This window comes from Carcharodon carcharias (assembly GCF_017639515.1).
Source record: "Carcharodon carcharias isolate sCarCar2 chromosome 38 unlocalized genomic scaffold, sCarCar2.pri SUPER_38_unloc_34, whole genome shotgun sequence".
Taxonomy (NCBI): Eukaryota; Metazoa; Chordata; class Chondrichthyes; order Lamniformes; family Lamnidae; genus Carcharodon; species Carcharodon carcharias.
Window position 1 is genome coordinate 78,474 of NW_024470802.1, and position 21,171 is coordinate 99,644.

Sequence of the window (21,171 nt, forward strand, 5' to 3'; positions counted from 1 at the left end):
CCATACTCCAGTTGTGGCCTCACCAGTGTTTCATACCTCTACGGAGTCCTGTGTGTATCAACGAGATCACCCTTTCACTCTTTTCCAAACTCCGGAGAATTACAGACCCAATTTGCACAGCCTCTCATTGTAGGGTACCACCACACACCCCCTCTCCCCTCACCCCAGGGACCAATCGAGTGAACCTTCACTGTACGCCCTTCCCAAAGCAAGGATACCCTCCCTTAAATGTGGAGACCAGAGCTGCGCACTGTACTCCAGGTGTAGTCTCACTGTACAGAGGACTAGTGAAACCACATCTGGAGTATTGTGTACAGTCCTGGTCTCCTTACCTAAGGAAGGGTGTAAATGCATTGTGAGCAGTTAAGAGAGAGGGAGTTAGAGAGATCTCCCCTGATATAGGTTTTTGAGAAAGAGAGAGAGGGTTAGAGAGACCTCCCCAGATACAAGAGTGTGAGAGAGAGAGAGGGTTAGAGAGACCTCCCCAGATACAGGAGTGTGAGAGAGAGAGAGAGAGGGTTAGAGAGACCACCCCAGATACAGGAGTGTGAGAGAGACAGAGGGGGTTAGAGAGCCCTCCCCAGATACAGGAATGTGAGAGAGAGAGAGAGGGTTAGAGAGACCTCCCCAGATACAGGAGTGTGAGAGAGAGAGAGGGTTAGAGAGACCTCCCCAGATACAAGAGTGTGAGAGAAACAGAGAGAGAGAGGGTTAGAGAGACCTCCCCAGATACAGGAGTGTGTGTGAGAGAGAGAGAGAGAGAGGGTTAGAGAGACCTCCCCACATACAGGAGTGTGAGAGAGAGAGGGTTAGAGAGACCTCCCCAGATACAGGAGTGTGAGAGAGAGAGAGAGAGGGTTAGAGAGACCACCCCAGATACAGGAGTGTGAGAGAGACAGAGGGGGTTAGAGAGCCCTCCCCAGATACAGGAGTGTGAGAGAGAGAGGGTTAGAGAGACCTCCTCAGATACAGGAGTGTGAGAGAGAGAGAGGGTTAGAGAGACCTCCCCAGATACAGGAGTGTGAGAGAGAGAGAGAGAGAGAGAGGGTTAGAGAGATCTCCCCAGATACAGGAGTGAGTGAGAGAGAGAGAGGTTTAGAGAGACCTCCCCAGATACAGGAGTGTGGGAGATAGAGGGGGAGGTTTAGAGAGACCTCCCCAGATATAGGAGTGTGAGGGAGAGAGGGTTAGAGAGATCTCCCCAGATACAGGAGTGTGTGAGAGAGAGAGGGGGTTAGAGAGACCTCCCAAGATACAGGAATGTGAGAGAGACAGAGGGGGGTTAGAGAGACCTCCCCAGACACAGGAGTGTGAGAGTGAGAGAGGGGGTTAGAGAGACCTCCCCAGATACAGGAGTGTGTGAGAGAGAGAGAGGGTTAGAGAGACCTCCCCAGATACAGGAGCGTGTGAGAGAGATAGAAGGTTAGAGAGACCTCCCCAGATACAGGAGTGTGAGAGAGAGAGAGGGGGTTAGAGAGACCTCCTCAGATACAGGAGTGTGAGGGAGAGAGGGTTAGAGAGATCTCCCCAGATACAGGAGTGTGTGAGAGAGAGAGGGGGTTAGAGAGACCTCCCAAGATACAGGAATGTGAGAGAGACAGAGGGGGGTTAGAGAGACCTCCCCAGACACAGGAGTGTGAGAGAGAGAGAGGGGGTTAGAGAGACCTCCCCAGATACAGGAGTGTGTGAGAGAGAGAGAGGGTTAGAGAGACCTCCCCAGATACAGGAGCGTGTGAGAGAGATAGAAGGTTAGAGAGACCTCCCCAGATACAGGAGTGTGTGAGAGAGATAGAAGGTTAGAGAGACCTCCCCAGATACAAGAGTGTGTGAGAGAGAGAGAGGGTTAGAGAGACCTCCCCAGATACAGGAGTATGTGAGAGAGAGAGAGAGGGTTAGAGAGACCTCCCCAGATACAGGAGTGTGAGAGAGAGAGAGAGGGTTAGAGAGACCTCCCCAGATACAGGAGTGTGTGAGAGAGAGAGAGGGTTAGAGAGACCTCCCCAGATACAGGAGTGTGTGAGAGAGAGAGAGGGATAGAGAGACCTCCCCAGATACAGGAGTGTGTGAGAGAGAGAGAGAGGGTTAGAGAGACCTCAGATACAGGAGTGTGAGAGAGAGAGAGGGGGTGAGAGAGAGAGGGTTAGAGAGACCTCCCCAGATACAGGAGCGTGTGAGAGAGATAGAAGGTTAGAGAGACCTCCCCAGATACAGGAGTGTGTGAGAGAGATAGAAGGTTAGAGAGACCTCCCCAGATACAGGAGTGTGAGGCAGAGAGAGGGGGTTAGAGAGACCTCCCCAGATACAGGAGTGTGGGAGATAGAGGGGGAGGTTCAGAGAGTCCTCCTTGGATCTAAGAGTGAGGCGGGGGTGGGGCTGCCAATTTGCTGCAGCCCCTTTCAATGCTGCAACCAGGCTGATGCTTGGATTCGGCGAGTTGGCTAATGAGGAAAGGTGGGACAGGGACCGGACTTGAACACACCTGGAGTTTCGGAGAGAGAGAGGGGCGACTGGATTGAAATCTTTACGATGCCGAGGTTGGAAATGGAGAGGGCATTTCCTCTTGCGGGAGAATCTGAAACTAGGGTGGGGGGGGAGGTCACTGTTGTAAAAATACCGGGTGGCTCATTTAAGACGGGGAGGAGGAGAAATATTTTCTCTCTGAGGGTCGCGAGTCGTTGGAACTCTCTCCCTCAATAGGCGGCAGGAGCAGAGCCTTTGAGGTGGAGGTGGAGAGACTCGTGGCGAACGAAGGGTGGGTGGGGTGGGGGTGAAAGGATATCGGTGGTGGGGAGGAAGTGAATCGATGTGCGAATACGTCAACCCTCTCTCTCTCTGTCTCTCTCTCTCTGTCTCACACACACACACAACGCACAGTGTCCGCCCCCTGGACATTGAGTTCATGAAGGCGGTCCACGAGAAGGTCAACATCGTGCCCGTGATCGCCAAGGCCGACACCCTGACCCCCGCCGAGGTGAAGCGGACCAAGTACAAGGTGAGGGCAGGCCCGCCGGCGGGTGGGCCGTTGGGGGGCTCCGAGGGCAGGACTAGGGGGTGGGGAGGTGTTGTGGGGGGGGGGGGAGGGTTAACTCACCACCTCTCTCTCTTTCCCCCCACACCGGGGACTGACGGGGTCCCCCCACCGGTTCGACTCCCGCGAGGCCTCCCACAGTCGAATAGCCGGTGGGACGGTGGGGATGGTGTGGAGACGTGTGGGGGGGGGGGGGAAGGGTTAACTCACCCCCTCTCGCTCTCCCCCACCCCGCCACAGCCACCACGGACGGACGGGGTCCCCCCCCGTACGTTTGACTCCCACGAGGCCTCCCGCAGTTGAATAGCTGGCGGGACGGTGGGGGTGGGGTGGAGGCGGGGGCTGGGGGAAGAGGGTTAACTCACCCCCTTTCTCTCTCTCCCCCCCCCACACCGCGGACGGACGGGGTCTCCCACCCACCCCCCCCACCACCGACGGTTCGACTGCCGCGAGGCCTCCCGCAGTCGAATAGCCGGCGGGACTGGGGTGGAGGCTGTCGGGAGGGCGGAACAGAAGTGGAAGGGTGGGTGGGCATGCGTGGGACAGGATGCCAAGCCTCCTCTGACTCTATCTCCCCTCCCGACTTCGGGACATTACAGATTCGCCAGGAGATCGATGAACACGGGATTAACGTCTACCAGTTCCCCGAGTGTGATTCCGACGAGGACGAGGATTTCAAGCAACAGTACGCGGAGCTGAAGGTGGGTCCCGTGGGCTGGGGGTGCGCGTGTGTGAGAGAGAGATAGAGAGAGAGGGTTAGAGAGACCTCCCCAGATACAGGAGTGTGTGAGAGAGAGAGGGGGTTAGAGAGACCTCCCCAGATACAGGAGTGTAAGAGAGAGATAGAGAGAGGGTTAGAGAGACCTCCCCAGATACAGAAGTGTGTGTGAGAGAGAGAGGGTTAGAGAGACCTCCCCAGATACAGGAGAATGTGTGAGAGAGAGAGAGAGGGTTAGAGACCTCCCCAGATACAGGAGAATGTGTGAGAGAGAGAGAGGGTTAGAGAGACCTCCCCAGATACAGGAGTGTGAGAGAGAGAGAGGGTTAGAGAGACCTCCCCAGATACAGGAGTGTAAGAGAGAAAGTGGCTTAGAGAGACCTCCCCAGATACAGGAGTGTGATAGAGAGAGAGGTTTAGAGAGGCCTCCCCAGATACAGGAGTGTGAGAGAGAGAGAGGATTAGAGAGATCTCCCCAGATACAGGAGTGTGATAGAGAGAGAGGTTTAGAGAGGCCTCCCCAGATACAGGAGTGTGAGAGAGAGAGAGGATTAGAGAGATCTCCCCAGATACAGGAGTGTGATAGAGAGAGAGGGTTAGAGAGACCTCCCCAGATACAGGAGTGTGAGAGAGAGAGGGTTAGAGAGACCTCCCCAGATACAGGAGTGTGTGAGAGAGAGAGAGAGGGTTAGAGAGACTTCCCCAGATACAGAAGTGAGAGAGAGAGAGAGAGGGGGTTAGAGAGACCTCCCCAGATACAGGAGTGTGAGAGAGAGAGAGGGGGTTAGAGAGACCTCCCCAGATACAGGAGTGAGAGAGAGAGATGGGGGTTAGAGAGACCTCCCCAGATACAGGAGTGTGAGAGAGAGAGAGGGGGTTAGAGAGACCTCCCCAGATACAGGATTGAGAGAGAGAGATGGGGGTTAGAGAGACCTCCCCAGATACAGGAGTGAGAGAGAGAGAGAGAGAGGGGGTTAGAGAGACCTCCCCAGATACAGGAGTGTGAGAGAGAGAGAGGGTTAGAGAGACCTCCCCAGATACAGGAGTGTGTGTGAGAGAGAGAGAGAGGGTTAGAGAGACCTCCCCAGATACAGGAGAATGTGTGAGAGAGAGAGAGGGTTAGAGAGACCTCCCCAGATACAGGAGAATGTGTGAGAGAGAGAGAGGGTTAGAGAGACCTCCCCAGATACAGGAGAGTGAGAGAGAGAGAGGGTTAGAGAGACCTCCCCAGATACAGGAGTGTAAGAGAGAAAGTGGCTTAGAGAGACCTCCCCAGATACAGGAGTGTGATAGAGAGAGAGGTTTAGAGAGGCCTCCCCAGATACAGGAGTGTGAGAGAGAGAGAGGATTAGAGAGATCTCCCCAGATACAGGAGTGTGATAGAGAGAGAGGTTTAGAGAGGCCTCCCCAGATACAGGAGTGTGAGAGAGAGAGAGGATTAGAGAGATCTCCCCAGATACAGGAGTGTGATAGAGAGAGAGGGTTAGAGAGACCTCCCCAGATACAGGAGTGTGAGAGAGAGAGGGTTAGAGAGACCTCCCCAGATACAGGAGTGTGTGAGAGAGAGAGAGAGAGGGTTAGAGAGACTTCCCCAGATACAGAAGTGAGAGAGAGAGAGAGAGGGGGTTAGAGAGACCTCCCCAGATACAGGAGTGTGTGAGAGAGAGAGGGGGTTAGAGAGACCTCCCCAGATACAGGAGTGAGAGAGAGAGATGGGGGTTAGAGAGACCTCCCCAGATACAGGAGTGTGAGAGAGAGAGAGGGGGTTAGAGAGACCTCCCCAGATACAGGATTGAGAGAGAGAGAGATGGGGGTTAGAGAGACCTCCCCAGATACAGGAGTGAGAGAGAGAGAGAGAGGGGGGGTTAGAGAGACCTCCCCAGATACAGGAGTGTGAGAGAGAGAGAGGGTTAGAGAGACCTCCCTAGATACAGGAGTGTGTGTGAGAGAGAGAGAGAGGGTTAGAGAGACCTCCCCAGATACAGGAATGAGAGAGAGAGAGAGGGTTAGAGAAACCTCCCCAGATACAGGAGTGTGAGAGAGAGAGGGTTAGAGAGACCTCCCCTGATACAGGAGTGTGAGAGAGAGAGAGGGGGGGTTAGAGAGTCCTCCCCAGATACAGGACTGTGAAGAGAGAGAGAGAGTGGGTTAGAGAGACCTCCCCAGATACAGGAGTGTGAGAGAGAGAGTGGGGGTTAGAGAGACCTCCCAGATACAGGAGTGTGTGAGAGAGAGAGGGTTAGAGAGACCTCCCCAGATACAGAAGTGTGAGAGAGAGAGTGGGGGTTAGAGAGACCTCCCAGATACAGGAGTGTGTGTGAGAGAGAGAGAGGGTTAGGGAGATCTCCCCAGATTCCTAAGTGATCACTGACCATCCTCTTGTGCCTCTGTTTGACTTTTAGAACAGCATACCCTTTGCGGTGATAGGCAGCAGCACTCTCATCGAAAGCAAAGGGAGGGAGGTTCGAGGAAGACTCTACCCCTGGGGTGTTGTGGAGGGTAGGTACCCTGCTCGCCCATGTGGGTGACAGAGCAGCTTGGACTCTGCGCCAACTGACCAACGGGCAGTGCCCGCACTCAGACCACTGAACCCCCGTGGATCTACGATCAAATCCACTCAGCGCGTATCTGTGACCAGGGCTTGATGCGGCCTGGATCCCGGACCGTAATCAGCGTGAATTGTGGAGTGGATCCCAGGCTGTGATCACTGCCTAATGGGCGGGGTGGATCCCAGACTGTGGCCAGCGTCGATTGTGGAATGGATCCTGGGCTGAGATCAGTGCAGATTTTGTGAGTGGATCCTGGGCTGAGATCAGTGCAGATTGCAGAGTGGATCCTGGGCTGAGATCATTGCAGATTGCAGAGTGGATCCTGGGCTGAGACCAGTGCAGATTGCAGAGTGGATCCTGGGCTGAGATCATTGCAGGTTGCAGAGTGGATCCTGGGCAGTCACCAGTGCGAATTTTGGAGTGGATCCCTGGGAATGATCTATGTGGTTTGTGGAGTAGACCCAGGTTGTGGTCAGTGGCGATTGCGGAGTCGATAACAGGCTGTGATCTCTGTGGGTTGTAGAGTGGGCCCAAGCTGTGATCAGTGTGGATTGCAGAGTAGATCCTGGGCTATGACCAGTGTGGATTGCTGAGTGGATCCTCGGTTGAGATCATTGCAGATTGCTGAATGATCGGTGCCGATTGCGGAGTCAATCCCAGGCTGTGATCTGTGTGGGTTGTGGAGTGCATCCCAAGCTGTGATCAGTGTGGATTGCAGAGTAGATCCTGGGCTATGACCAGTGTGGAATGCTGAGTGGATCCTCGGTTGAGATCATTGCAGATTGCTGAATGATCAGTGCCAATTGTGGAGTGGCTCCTGGGTTGTGATCAGTGCAGAATGCAGAGTGGATCCTGGGCTGTGATCAGTGCAGATTGCAGAGTGGATCCTGGGCTGTGATCAGTGCAGATTGCAGAGTGGATCCTGGGCTGCGATCAGTGCAGATTGCAGAGTGGATCCTGGGCTGTGATCAGTGCAGATTGCAGAGTGGATCCTGGACTATTTTCAGTATAGATTGCAGAGTGGATCCTGGGCTGAGATCAGTGCAGATTGCAGAGTGGATCCTGGGCTGTGATCAGTGCAGATTGCAGAGTGGATCCTGGGCTGTGATCAGTGCAGATTGCAGAGTGGATCCTGGGCTATTTTCAGTATAGATTGCAGAGTGGATCCTGGGCTGAGATCAGTGCAGATTGTTGAATGGAATCTGGGCTGTGACCAGTGCAAATTTTGGAGTGGATACTCCAGTATGATCTGTGTGGTTTGTGAAGTGGATATTGCCTGATGATCTATGTGGTTTTTAGAGTGGGTCCTGTCTGTGAACTGTGTGGGTTGTGTAGTGAATCCCGGGTCACGGTCAGTGTGGGTTGTGGGGTAGATCCCAGGTTGTGGTCAGTGCCGGTTGTGGAGTGGATCCCAGCCTGCGAACAGGTGGGTTTTGGAGTGGATACCAATCGCTGTGATCAGTGAGGATTGTGGAGCTGATCCCAGGCTGGTGTTCGGTGCGGAATGTGGAGTGGATCCTGGGCAGTGATCAGTATAGATTCCAGAGTGGATCCTGGGCTTTGATCAGTATAGATTGCAGACTGGTTCCTGGGCTGAGATCAGTGCATATTGCAGAGTGGATCCTGCACTGAGATAAGTGCAGATTGCAGAGTGGATCCTCGGTTGAGATCAGTGCAGATTGCTGAATGGAATCCGGGCTGTGACCAGACCAGATTGCAGAGTGGATCCTGGGCTGAGACCAGTGCAGATTGCAGAGTGGATCCTGGGCTGAGATCAGTGCAGATTGCTGAATGGAATCCAGGCTGAGATCAGTGCAGGTTGCAGAGTGGATCCTGGGCTGAGACCAGTGAAGATTGTAGAATTGATCCTTGGCTGAGATCAGTGCAGATTGCAGAGTGGATCCTGGGCTGTGATCAGTGCAGATTGCAGAGTGGATCCTGGGCTGTGATCAGTGCAGATTGCAGAGTGGATCCTGGGCTGAGACCAATGCAGATTGCTGAATGGAATCCGGGCTGAGATCAGTGCAGGTTGCAGAATGGATCCTGGGTTGAGACCAGTGCAGATTGCAGAATTGATCCTGGGCTGAGACCAGTGCAGTTTCCAGAGTGGATCCTGGGCTGTGATCAGTGCAGATTGCAGAGTGGATCCTGGGCTGTGAGCAGTGCAGATTGCAGAGTGGATCCTGGGCTGTGAGCAGTGCAGATTGCAGAGTGGATCCTGGGCTGTGATCAGTGCAGATTGCAGAGTGGATCCTGGACTGTGATCAGTGCAGATTGCAGAGTGGATCCTGGGCTGTGATCAGTGCAGATTGCAGAGTGGATCCTGGGCTGTTACCAGTGCAGATTGCAGAGTGGATCCTGGACTGTGATCAGTGCAGATTGCAGAGTGGATCCTGGGCTGTGATCAGTGCAGATTGCAGAGTGGAATCCGGTCTGTGACCGGTGGGAACTTTGAAGTGGATCCTTGGGAATGATCTCTGTGGTTTGCGGAGTAGACCCAGGTTGTTGTCAGTGTGGATTGTGGTGTCGATCCCAGGCTGTGATCTGTGTGGGTTGTGGAGTGGTCCCAAGCTGTGATCAGTGTGGATTGCAGAGTAGATCTTGGGCTCTGACCAGTGTGGATTGCTGAGTGGATCCTCAGTTGAGATCATTGCAGATTGCTGTATGGAATCCGGGCTGTGACCAGTGCAAATTTTGGAGTGGATACTCTGGTTTGATCTATGTGGTTTGTGGAGTGGATCCCGCTTGGTGATCTGTGTGGATTTTAGAGTGGGTCCTGTGCTGTAAACTGTGTGGGTTGTGTAGTGAATCCCGGGTCACGATCAGTGTGGATTGTGGGGTTGTTCCCAGGTTGTGTTCAGTGCCAGTTGTGGAGTGGATCCCAGACTGCAATCAGGTGTGTGGCGGGGTGGATCCTAAATGCTGTGCTCAGTGAGGATTGTGGAGCTGAGATCAGTGCAGATTGCAGAGTGGATCCTGGGCTGTGATCAGTGCAGATTGCAGAGTGGATCCTGGGCTGTGAGCAGTGCAGATTGCAGAGTGGATCCTGGGCTGAGATCAATGCAGATTGCAGAGTGGATCCTGGGCTGAGATCAGTGCAGATTGCTGAATGGAATTCGGGCTAGGATCAGTGCAGATTGCAGAGTGGATCCTGTGCTGCAATCAGTATAGATTGCAGAGTGGATCCTGGGTGGATAAAAGTGCAGATTGCAGAATTGATCCTGGGCTGTGATCAGTATAGATTGCAGAGTGGATCCTGGGCTGAGATCAGTGCAAATTGCTGAATATAATCTGGGCTGTGAGCAGTGCAGATTGCAGAGTGGATCCTGGGCTGTGATCAGTGCAGAATGCAGAGTGGATCCTGGGCTGTGATCAGTGCAGATTGCAGAGTGGACCCTGGGCTGTGATCAGTGCAGAATGCAGAGTGGATCCTGGGCTGTGATCAGTGCAGATTGCAGAGTGGAAGCTGGGCTATTTTCAGTATAGATTGCAGTGTGGATCCTGGGCTTTTTTCAGTATAGATTGCAGAGTGGATACTGGGCTGAGACCAGTGCAGATTGCAGAGTGGATCCTGGGCTGAGATCAGCGCAGGTTGCAGAGTGGATCCTGGGCAGTCACCAGTGCGAATTTTGGAGTGGATCCCTGGGACTGATCTATTTGGTTTGTGGAGTAGACCTAAGTTGTGGTATAGTGGCGATTGCGGAGTCAATCCCAGGCTGTGATCTGTGTGGGTTGTGGAGTGCATCCCAAGCTGTGATCAGTGTGGATTGCAGAGTAGATCCTGGGCTATAACCAGTGTGGATTGCTGAGTGGATCCTCGGTTGAGACCATTGCAGATTGTTGAATGGAATCTGGGCTGCGACCAGTGCAAATTTTGGAGTGGATACTCCGGTATGATCTATGTGGTTTGTGGAGTGGATATTGCCTGATGATCTATGTGGTTTTTAGAGTGGGTCCTGTCTGTGAACTGTGTGGGTTGTGCAGTGAATCCCGGGTCACGGTCAGTGTGGGTTGTGGGGTAGATCCCAGGTTGTGGTCAGTGCCGGTTGTGGAGTGGATCCCAGCCTGCGAACAGGTGGGTTTTGGAGTGGATACCAATCGCTGTGATCAGTGAGGATTGTGGAGCTGATCCCAAGCTGGTGTTCGGTGCGGAATGTGGAGTGGATCCTGGGCAGTGATCAGTATAGATTCCAGAGTGGATCCTGGGCTTTGATCAGTATAGATTGCAGACTGGTTCCTGGGCTGATATCAGTGCATATTGCAGAGTGGATCCTGCACTGAGATAAGTGCAGATTGCAGAGTGGATCCTGGGCTAGATCATTGTAGGTTGCAGAGTGGATCCTCGGTTGAGATCAGTGCAGATTGCTGAATAGAATCCGGGCTGTGACCAGACCAGATTGCAGAGTGGATCCTGGGCTGAGACCAGTGCAGATTGCAGAGTGGATCGTGGGCTGAGATCAGTGCAGATTGCTGAATGGAATCCGGGCTGTGACCAGACCAGATTGCAGAGGGGATCCTGAGCTGAGACCAGTGCAGATTGCAGAGTGGATCCTGGGCTGAGATCAGTGCAGATTGCTGAATGGAATCTGGGCTGAGATCAGTGCAGGTTGCAGAATGGATCCTGGCTGAGACCAGTGCAGATTGCAGAATTGATCCTGGGCTGAGACCAGTGCAGATTGCAGAGTGGATCCTGGGCTGTGATCAGTGCAGATTGCAGAGTGGATCCTGGGCTGTGAGCAGTGCAGATCGCAGAGTGGATCCTGGGCTGTGAGCAGTGCAGATTGCAGAGTGGATCCTGGGCTGAGCAGTGCAGATTGCAGAGTGGATCCTGGGCTGTGATCAGTGCAGATTGCAGAGTGGATCCTGGGCTGTGATCAGTGCAAATTGCAGAGTGGATCCTGGACTGTGATCAGTGCAGGTTGCAGAGTTGATCCTGGGCTGTGATCAGTGCAGATTGCAGAGTGGATCCTGGGCTGTGATCAGCGCAGATTGCAGAGTGGATCCTGGGCTGTGATCAGTGCAGATTGCAGAGTGGATCCTGGGCTGTGATCAGTACAGATTGCAGAGTGGATCCTGGACTGTGATCAGTGCAGATTGTAGAGTGGATCCTGGGTTGTGATCAGTGCAGATTGCAGAGTGGATCCTGGGCTGTGATCAGTGCAGATTGCAGAGTGGATCCTGGGCTGTGATCAGTGCAGATTGCAGAGTGGATCCTGGGCTGTGATCAGTGCAGATTGTAGAGCGGATCCTGGGCTATGATCAGTACAGATTGCAGAGTGGAATCCGGGCTGTGACCGGTGGGAATTTTTAAGTGGATCCTTGGGAATGATCTCTGTGCTTTGCGGAGTAGACCCAGGTTGTTATCAGAGTGGATTGTGGTGTCGATCCCAGGCTGTGATCTGTGTGGGTTCTGGAGTGGATCCCAAGCTGTGATCAGTGTGGATTGCAGAGTAGATCTTGGGCTCTGACCAGTGTGGATTTCTGAGTGGATCCTCAGTTGAGATCATTGCAGATTGCTGTATGGAATCCGGGCTGTGACCAGTGCAAATTTTGGAGTGGATACTCCGGTTTGATCTATGTGGTTTGTGGAGTGGATCCCGCTTGGTGATCTGTGTGGATTTTAGAGTGGGTCCTGTGCTGTAAACTGTGTGGGTTGTGTAGTGAATCCCGGGTCACGATCAGTGTGGATTGTGGGGTAGATCCCAGGTTGTGGTCAGTGCCAGTTGTGGAGTGGATCCCAGACTGCAATTCAGGTGTGTGGCGGGGTGGATCCTAAATGCTGCGCTCAGTGAGGATTGTGGAGCTGAGATCAGTGCAGATTGCAGAGTGGATCCTGGGCTGAGATCAATGCAGATTGCAGAGTGGATCCTGGGCTGAGATCAGTGCAGATTGCTGAATGGAATCCGGGCTAGGATCAGTGCAGATTGCAGAGTGGATCCTGTGCTGCGATCAGTATAGATTGCAGAGTGGATCCTGGGTGGATATCTGTGCAGATTGCAGAATTGATCCTGGGCTGTGATCAGTATAGATTGCAGAGTGGATCCTGCGATATCATCAGTATATGTTGCAGAGTGGATCATGGGCTGAGATCAGTGCAGGTTGCAGAGTGGATCCCGCGTGGTGATCTGTGTGGATTTTAGAGTGGGTCCTGTGCTGTGAACTCTGTGGGTTGTGTAGTGAATCCCGGGTCATGATCAGTGTGGATTGTGGGGTAGATCCCAGGTTGTGGTCAGTGCCAGTTGTGGAGTGGATCCCAGACTGCAATCAGGTGTATGGCGGGGTGGATCCCAAATGCTGCGTTCAGTGAGGATTGTGGAGCTGAGATCAGTGCAGATTGCAGAGTGGATCCTGGGCTGTGATCTGTGCAGATTGCAGAGTGGATCCTGGGCTGAGATCTGTGCAGATTGCAGAGTGGATCCTGGGCTGAGATCAGTGCAGATTTTAGAGTGGAATCCGGCCTGAGACTTGTGCGAATTTTGGAGTGGATCCCTAGGAATGATCTCTGTGGTTTGCGGAGTGGACCAAAGTTGTTGTCAGTGTCGATTGTGGAGTCGATACCGGGCTGTGATCTTTGTGGGTTGTGGAGTGGATCCCAGTCTGTGATCAGTGTGGATTGCAGAGTAGATCTTGGGCTCTGACCAGTGTGGATTGCCGAGTGGATCCTCGGTTGAGAACAGTGCGGATTGCTGAATGGAATCCGGGCTGTGACCAGTGCAAATTTTGGAGTGGATACTCCGGTATGATCTGTGTGGTTTGTGGAGTGGATCCCGCTTGGTGATCTGTGTGGATTTTAGAGTGGGTCCTGTGCTGTGAACTGTGTGGGTTGTGTAGTGAATCCCGGGTTACGAACAGTGTGGATTGTGGGGTAGATCCCAGGTTGTGGTCAGTGCCGATTGTAGAGTGTGATCAAGTGTGTGGCGGGGTGGATCGCAAATGCTACGATCACTGAGGATTGTGGAGCTGAGATCAGTGCAGATTGCAGAGTGGATCCTGGGCTGAGATCAGTGCAGATTGCAGAGTGGATCCTGGGCTGAGATCAGTGCAGATTCCTGAATGGAATCTGGGCTGTGATCAATGCAGATTGCAAGTGGATCCTGGGCTGAGACCAGTGCAGATTGCAGAGTGGATCCTGGACTGAGACCAGTGCAGATTGCAGAGTGGATCCTGGACTGAGACCAGTGAAAATTGCAGAGTGGATCCTGGGCTGAGATCAGTGCAGATTGCAGAGTGGATTCTGGGCTGAGATCAGTGCAGATTGCAGAGTGGATCCTGGGCTGAGACCAGTGCAGATTGCAGAGTCAATCCTGGGCTGAGATCAGTGCAGATTGCAGAGTGGATCCTGGGCTGAGATCAGTGCAGATTTCAGAGTGGATCCTGGGCTGAGATCAGTGCAGATTGCTGAATGGAATCTGGGCTGAGATCAGTGCAGATTGCAGAGTGGATCCTGCGATATCATTAGTATAGTTTGCAGAGTGGATCATGGGCTGAGATCAGTGCAGGTTGCAGAGTGGATCCCGCGTGGTGATCTGTGTGGATTTTAGAGTGGGTCCTGTGCTGTGAACTCTGTGGGTTGTGTAGTGAATCCTGGGTCATGATCAGTGTGGATTGTGGGGTAGATCCCAGGTTGTGGTCAGTGCCAGTTGTGGAGTGGATCCCAGACTGCAATCAGGTGTATGGCAGGGTGGATCCCAAATGCTGCGTTCAGTGAGGATTGTGGAGCTGAGATCAGTGCAGATTGCAGAGTGGATCCTGGGCTGTGATCTGTGCAGATTGCAGAGTGGATCCTGGGCTGAGATCTGTGCAGATTGCAGAGTGGATCCTGGGCTAAGATCAGTGCAGATTTTAGAGTGGAATCCAGCCTGAGACTTGTGCGAATTTTGGAGTGGATCCCTAGGAATGATCTCTGTGGTTTGCGGAGTGGACCAACGTTGTTGTCAGTGTCGATTGTGGAGTCGATCCCGGGCTGTGATCTGTGTGGGTTGTGGTGTGGATCTCAAGCTGTGATCAGTGCGGATTGCAGAGTAGATCTTGGGCTCTGACCCGTGTGGATTGCTGAGTGGATCCTCGGTTGAAAACAGTGCAGATTGCTGAATGGAATCCGGGCTGTGACCAGTGCAGATTGCAGAGTGGATCCTGGGCTGAGAACAGTGCAAATTTTGGAGTGGATACTCTGGTATGATCTGTGTGGTTTGTGGAGTGGATCCCGCTTGTGATCTGTGGTATTTAGAGTGTGTCCTGTGCTGTGAACTGTGTGGGTTGTGTAATGAATCCCAGTTCAGAGAGGATCCTGGGCTGTGATCAGTGCAGATTGCAGAGTGGATCCAAGGCTGCGATCAGTGCGAATTGTGAAGTGGATCCCTGGGAATGAGCTATGTGGTTTGTGGAGTGGATCGCGGGTGGTGATCTCGGTGGGTTTTTTTTTAAGAGTGATCCTGTGCTGTGATCTACGTGGGTTGTGTAATGAATCCCGGATCGCGATCAGTGTGGATTGTGGGGTAGATCCCGGGTTGTGGGCAGTGCTGATGGTGGAGTGGATCCCGGGCGGCCATCTACGTGAGTTGCCGGAGTGGATCCCGGGCTGCGATCGGGTGGGTGGCGGAGCGGATCCCAGACCCTGCCATCAGTGAGGGTGGCAGAGTGGATCCCGATCCCCGCGGTCAGTGCGCGGGGTACGTGTGTGTGTGTCGATCCCGGGATGCGCGCGGGTCGGGCAGGCGGAGTGGATCCCAGCCCGTTGGGCAGACGGTGGATCCCGGTGATCTGTGCCGGCTGCGGAGTGGATTACTGGCCGCCCGCCACATTTCAGTGCCTAGTGGATCCCAGCTAGCCCCCCCCCACCTGGCCAATCCACAACTTCCAAACCCTCGGGATCGGCAAAGGGTGGGGGGGGGGGGTGTCCCCTGAATGAATTAATTCTCGCTGCCTGATCCCGCAGTGGATGATCCCACACACTGCGACTTTGTGAAGCTGAGGAACATGCTGATCCAGACCCACATGCAGGACCTGAAGGACGTCACTCAGGAGGTCCACTACGAGAATTACCGAGCCGAGTGTATACAGAGCATGACGCGCATCGGAGCCAAAGATCGCAGCCGCACGTATGTACATGCCCCATCAATCCCCTTCCTCCCAGGGAGACACCAGTCAGTGTACAGATATCTCCCTGAGAGAGAGAGGGGACTGAGAGACACCAGTCAGTGTACAGATATCTCCCTGAGAGAGAGAGGGGACTGAAAGACACCAGTCAGTGTACAGATATCTCCCTGAGAGAGAGACGGGACTGAAAGACACCAGTCAGTGTACAGATATCTCCCTGAGAGAGAGAGGGGACTGAGAGACACCAGTCAGTGTACAGATATCTCCCTGAGAGAGAGAGGGGACTGAGAGACACCAGTCAGTGTACAGATATCTCCCTGAGAGAGAGAGGGGACTGAGAGACACCAGTCAGTGTACAGATATCTCCCTGAGAGAGAGGGACTTAGAGACACCAGTCAGTGTACAGATATCTCCCTGAGAGAGAGAGGGACTTAGAGACACCAGTCAGTGTACAGATATCTCCCTGAGAGAGAGAGGGACTGAGAGACACCAGTCAGTGTACAGATATCTCCCTGAGAGAGGGGGGACTGAGAGACACCAGTCAGTGTACAGATATCTCCCTGAGAGAGAGGGGGACTGAGAGACACCAGTCAGTGTACAGATATCTCCCTGAGAGAGAGAGGGGACTGAGAGACACCAGTCAGTGTACAGATATCTCCCTGAGAGAGAGAGGGGACTGAGAGACACCAGTCAGTGTACAGATATCTCCCTGAGAGAGAGAGGGGACTGAGAGACACCAGTCAGTGTACAGATATCTCCCTGAGAGAGAGAGGGACTGAGAGACACACAGTGTACAGATATCTCCCTGAGAGAGAGGGGACTGAGAGACACCAGTCAGTGTACAGATATCTCCCTGAGAGAGAGGGGACTGAGAGACACCAGTCAGTGTACAGATATCTCCCTGAGAGAGAGAGGGGACTGAGAGACACCAGTCAGTGTACAGATATCTCCCTGAGAGAGAGAGGGGACTGAGAGACACCAGTCAGTGTACAGATATCTCCCTGAGAGAGAGAGGGGACTGAGAGACACAAGTGTACAGATATCTCCCTGAGAGAGAGGGGACTGAGAGACACCAGTCAGTGTACAGATATCTCCCTGAGAGAGAGAGGGACTGAGAGTCACCAGTCAGTATACAGATATCTCCCTGAGAGAGAGAGGGACTGAGAGACACCAGTCAGTGTACAGATATCTCCCTGAGAGAGAGGGGACTGAGTGACAACAGTCAGTGTACAGATATCTCCCTGAGAGAGAGAGGGGACTGAGAGACACCAGTCAGTGTACAGATATCTCCCTGAGAGAGAGGGGACTGAGAGACACCAGTCAGTGTACAGATATCTCCCTGAAGAAGTCGCTGATCCAAGACGTCTTTTGATTTTCCCTCCGCAGAAAGATTTCTCGTCAGAGTATGTCTGAGCTCTCCATCTCCATGCTTCCTCTCGCCGAGACAGAGAAGCTCATTCGCGAGAAGGACGAAGAGGTGGGTTTAATGGCGCTCCTGTGGCTGGAACGGCGCAGTCCAGGGTGGCTGGAGGGAGGTTTATGGGGGTCCGGGGCGGGGAGGAGTAGCTGGGGTAAGGGGCGGGTGTGCAGGGGGGTCGTCTCGGGGCGATGGCGGTGTGTGGGGAGGGGGAGATTGTGGAGGGAACGAGGAGGATGGGGACGTGGGAGCGAGGGGGCGCTGCTGGGGGTGGCTGGGCTGCGGACTCCCAACCGGCGAGTGAGGAGAGCTATCGCGGGCGAGGGAGGGGAGCCGCAGACCGGTGAGAAGTGAGGAGAGCGCACAGGAGGAGGGGAGGAGAGCTGCAGACAGGATTGAGGGGAGAGCTGCAGACAGGAGGGCGGGGAGAGCTGCAGACAGGAGGGCGGGGAGAGCTGCAGACAGGAGGGCGGGGAGAGCTGCAGACAGGAGGGCGGGGAGAGCTGCAGACAGGAGGGCGGGGAGAGCTGCAGACAGGAGGGCGGGGAGAGCTGCAGACAGGAGGGCGGGGAGAGCTGCAGACAGGAGGGCGGGGAGAGCTGCAGACAGGAGGGCGGGGAGAGCTGCAGACAGGAGGGCGGGGAGAGCTGCAGACAGGAGGGCGGGGAGAGCTGCAGACAGGAGGGCGGGGAGAGCTGCAGACAGGAGGGCGGGGAGAGCTGCAGACAGGAGGGCGGGGAGAGCTGCAGACAGGAGGGCGGGGAGAGCTGCAGACAAGAGGGCGGGGAGAGCTGCAGACGAGGGCGGGGAGAGCTGCAGACAAGAGGGTGGGGAGAGCTGCAGACAGGAGGGCGGGGAGAGCTGCAGACAGGAGGGCGGGGAGAGCTGCAGACAAGAGGGCGGGGAGAGCTGCAGACAGGAGGGCGGGGAGAGCTGCAGACAAGAGGGCGGGGAGAGCTGCAGACGAGGGCGGGGAGAGCTGCAGACAAGAGGGTGGGGAGAGCTGCAGACAGGAGGGCGGGGAGAGCTGCAGACAGGAGGGCGGGGAGAGCTGCAGACAGGAGGGCGGGGAGAGCTGCAGACAGGAGGGCGGGGAGAGCTGCAGACAAGAGGGAGGGGAGAGCTGCAGACAGTGGGAGGAAATGAGACAGACAGGGTGGGAGGGGCGGAGTTGCACAAATAGAGGGAGGGAAGGAGAACTTTAGACGGTGGGGTGGGTGGGGCAGGAGAGTGACCCACAGACAGAGGGAGGGGACTGACTGGGGCCCTGCAGAGTGGGTTGGGCAGGGTCATGCAGATAAGCGGAAAGGAGAGGGCCGGGTAAAGAGGGAGGGAAGGACATCAACAGACAGAGCTGGGGTGGGAGGTGCGGGGAGTTCTGCAGACAGTGGGAGGCGCAGAGTCAGGCAGACAGAGGGAGGGGAAGAAACCAGCACAGACTGGGGTGGGGGGGGAAGGAGAGCTGCAGTCAGAGGGAAGTGAGGAGAGCTGCTGATGTAGGGAGTGGAGGAGAGCCGCAGACAGGGGGAGGCGAGGAGAGCCGCAGACAGGGGGAGGCGAGGAGAGCCGCAGACAGGGGGAGGCGAGGAGAGCCGCAGACAGGGGGAGGCGAGGAGAGCCGCAGACAGGGGGAGGCGAGGAGAGCCGCAGACAGGGGGAGGCGAGGAGAGCCGCAGACAGGGGGAGGCGAGGAGAGCCGCAGACAGGGGGAGGCGAGGAGAGCCGCAGACAGGGGGAGGCGAGGAGAGCCGCAGACAGGGGGAGGCGAGGAGAGCCGCAGACAGGGGGAGGCGAGGAGAGCCGCAGACAGGGGGAGGCGAGGAGAGCCGCAGACAGGGGGAGGCGAGGAGAGCCGCAGACAGGGGGAGGCGAGGAGAGCCGCAGACAGGGGGAGGCGAGGAGAGCCGCAGACAGGGGGAGGCGAGGAGAGCCGCAGACAGGGGGAGGCGAGGAGAGCCGCAGACAGGGGGAGGCGAGGAGAGCCGCAGACAGGGGGAGGCGAGGAGAGCCGCAGACAGGGGGAGGCGAGGAGAGCCGCAGACAGGGGGAGGCGAGGAGAGCCGCAGACAGGGGGAGGCGAGGAGAGCCGCAGACAGGGGGAGGCGAGGAGAGCCGCAGACAGGGGGAGGCGAGGAGAGCCGCAGACAGGGGGAGGCGAGGAGAGCCGCAGACAGGGGGAGGCGAGGAGAGCCGCAGACAGGGGGAGGCGAGGAGAGCCGCAGACAGGGGGAGGCGAGGAGAGCCGCAGACAGGGGGAGGCGAGGAGAGCCGCAGACAGGGGGAGGCGAGGAGAGCCGCAGACAGGGGGAGGCGAGGAGAGCCGCAGACAGGGGGAGGCGAGGAGAGCCGCAGACAGGGGGAGGCGAGGAGAGCCGCAGACGGGGGAGGCGAGGAGAGCCGCAGACAGGGGGAGGCGAGGAGAGCCGCAGACAGGGGGAGGCGAGGAGAGCCGCAGACAGGGGGAGGCGAGGAGAGCCGCAGACAGGGGGAGGCGAGGAGAGCCGCAGACAGGGGGAGGCGAGGAGAGCCGCAGACAGGGGGAGGCGAGGAGAGCCGCAGACAGGGGGAGGCGAGGAGAGCCGCAGACAGGGGGAGGCGAGGAGAGCCGCAGACAGGGGGAGGCGAGGAGAGCCGCAGACAGGGGGAGGCGAGGAGAGCCGCAGACAGGGGGAGGCGAGGAGAGCCGCAGACAGGGGGAGGCGAGGAGAGCCGCAGACAGGGGGAGGCGAGGAGAGCCGCAGACAGGGGGAGGCGAGGAGAGCCGCAGACAGGGGGAGGCGAGGAGAGCCGCAGACAGGGGGAGGCGAGGAGAGCCGCAGACAGGGGGAGGCGAGGAGAGCCGCAGACAGGGGGAGGCGAGGAGAGCCGCAGACAGGGGGAGGCGAGGAGAGCCGCAGACAGGGGGAGGCGAGGAGAGCCGCAGACAGGGGGAGGCGAGGAGAGCCGCAGACAGGGGGAGGCGAGGAGAGCCGCAGACAGGGGGAGGCGAGGAGAGCCGCAGACAGGGGGAGGCGAGGAGAGCCGCAGACAGGGGGAGGCGAGGAGAGCCGCAGACAGGGGGAGGCGAGGAGAGCCGCAGACAGGGGGAGGCGAGGAGAGCCGCAGACAGGGGGAGGCGAGGAGAGCCGCAGACAGGGGGAGGCGAGGAGAGCCGCAGACAGAGGGACACGACCAGGCTCTAGCACTCCATTCCGGGTGGCACGAACTCGTCCTCCCCCACCCTCCCTCTGTCTCGACCACACACGTTGTCCCTCTCTATTTCTCACTCTGTGCCCCTTGTGCTCCCTCACAGTTGAGACGGATGCAGGAAATGCTGCAGAAAATGCAGCAGCAAATGCAAGAGTCGCAGGGGCAGCAGTCCGATGCACTCTGAGTTCAGAAGAGGCCCCCGCAGCAACGGACAGCTCCAGGGATCTACCACTCAACACCAGCTCAACAGGGCCAGGAGGCTTTGTCAGGTGAAACAGGCCCTGATTCATCCAGCGCCGTGTTAGACTGTATCTCTACTGATGTTAATCCAGCTCCCTCACACTGTCACTCAGTAACCCCTCTCCCCCCAGTGCCCTGTGTTACTGACTGTATCTCTACTGATGTTAATCCAGCTCCCTCACACTGTCACTCAGTAACCCCGCACCCTCCAGCACCCTGTGTTACTGACTGTATCTCTACTGATGTTAATCCAGCTCCCTCACACTGTCACTCAGTAACCCCTCTCCCCCAGCACCCTGTGTTACTGACTGTATCTCTACTGATGATAATCCAGCTCCCTCACACTGTCACTCAGTAACACCTCTCCCCCCAGCTCCCTGTGTTACTGACTGTATCTCTACTGATGTTAATCCAGCTCCCTCACACTGTCACTCAGTAACCCCTCTACCCCCAGCAACCTGTGTTACTGACTGTATCTCTACTGATGTTAATCCAGCTCCCTCACACTGTCACTCAATAACCCCTCTCCCCCCAGCACCCTGTGTTACTGACTGTATCTCTACTGATGTTAATCCAGCTCCCTCACACTGTCACTCAGTAACCCCTCTCCCCCCAGTGCCCTATTACTGACTGTATCACTACTGTGTTAATCCAGCTCCCTCACACTGTCACTCAGTAACCCCTCTCCCCCCAGTGCCCTGTGTTACTGACTGTATCTCTACTGATGTTAATCCAGCTCCCTCACACTGTCACTCAGTAACCCCTCTCCCCCAGCTCCCTGTGTTACTGACTGTATCTCTACTGATATTCATCCAGCTCCCTCACACTGTCACTCAGTAACCCCTCTCCCCCCAGCGCCCTGTGTTACTGACTGTATCTCTACTGATGTTAATCCAGCTCCCTCACACTGTCCACTGTTGAATCCCTGTCTAAC

The 21,171-nt window shown here is 55.8% G+C and overlaps 1 protein-coding gene across 1 annotated transcript in view; it reads left to right on the plus strand.

The window, feature by feature from the left end:
* LOC121274829 (septin-4-like) overlaps positions 1-20,421 on the plus strand; it is a 41,106-nt gene extending 20,685 nt beyond the window's left edge. The window contains exons 6-11 of the mRNA XM_041182194.1: positions 2,875-2,992; positions 3,628-3,729; positions 6,149-6,245; positions 15,231-15,393; positions 16,778-16,868; positions 20,101-20,421. Coding sequence (XP_041038128.1) covers positions 2,875-2,992; positions 3,628-3,729; positions 6,149-6,245; positions 15,231-15,393; positions 16,778-16,868; positions 20,101-20,181 — 652 coding nt within the window. The 3' untranslated portion in view covers positions 20,182-20,421. The remainder of the gene's footprint in view (positions 1-2,874; positions 2,993-3,627; positions 3,730-6,148; positions 6,246-15,230; positions 15,394-16,777; positions 16,869-20,100) is intronic.
* The last annotated feature ends 750 nt before the right edge of the window (positions 20,422-21,171 follow it).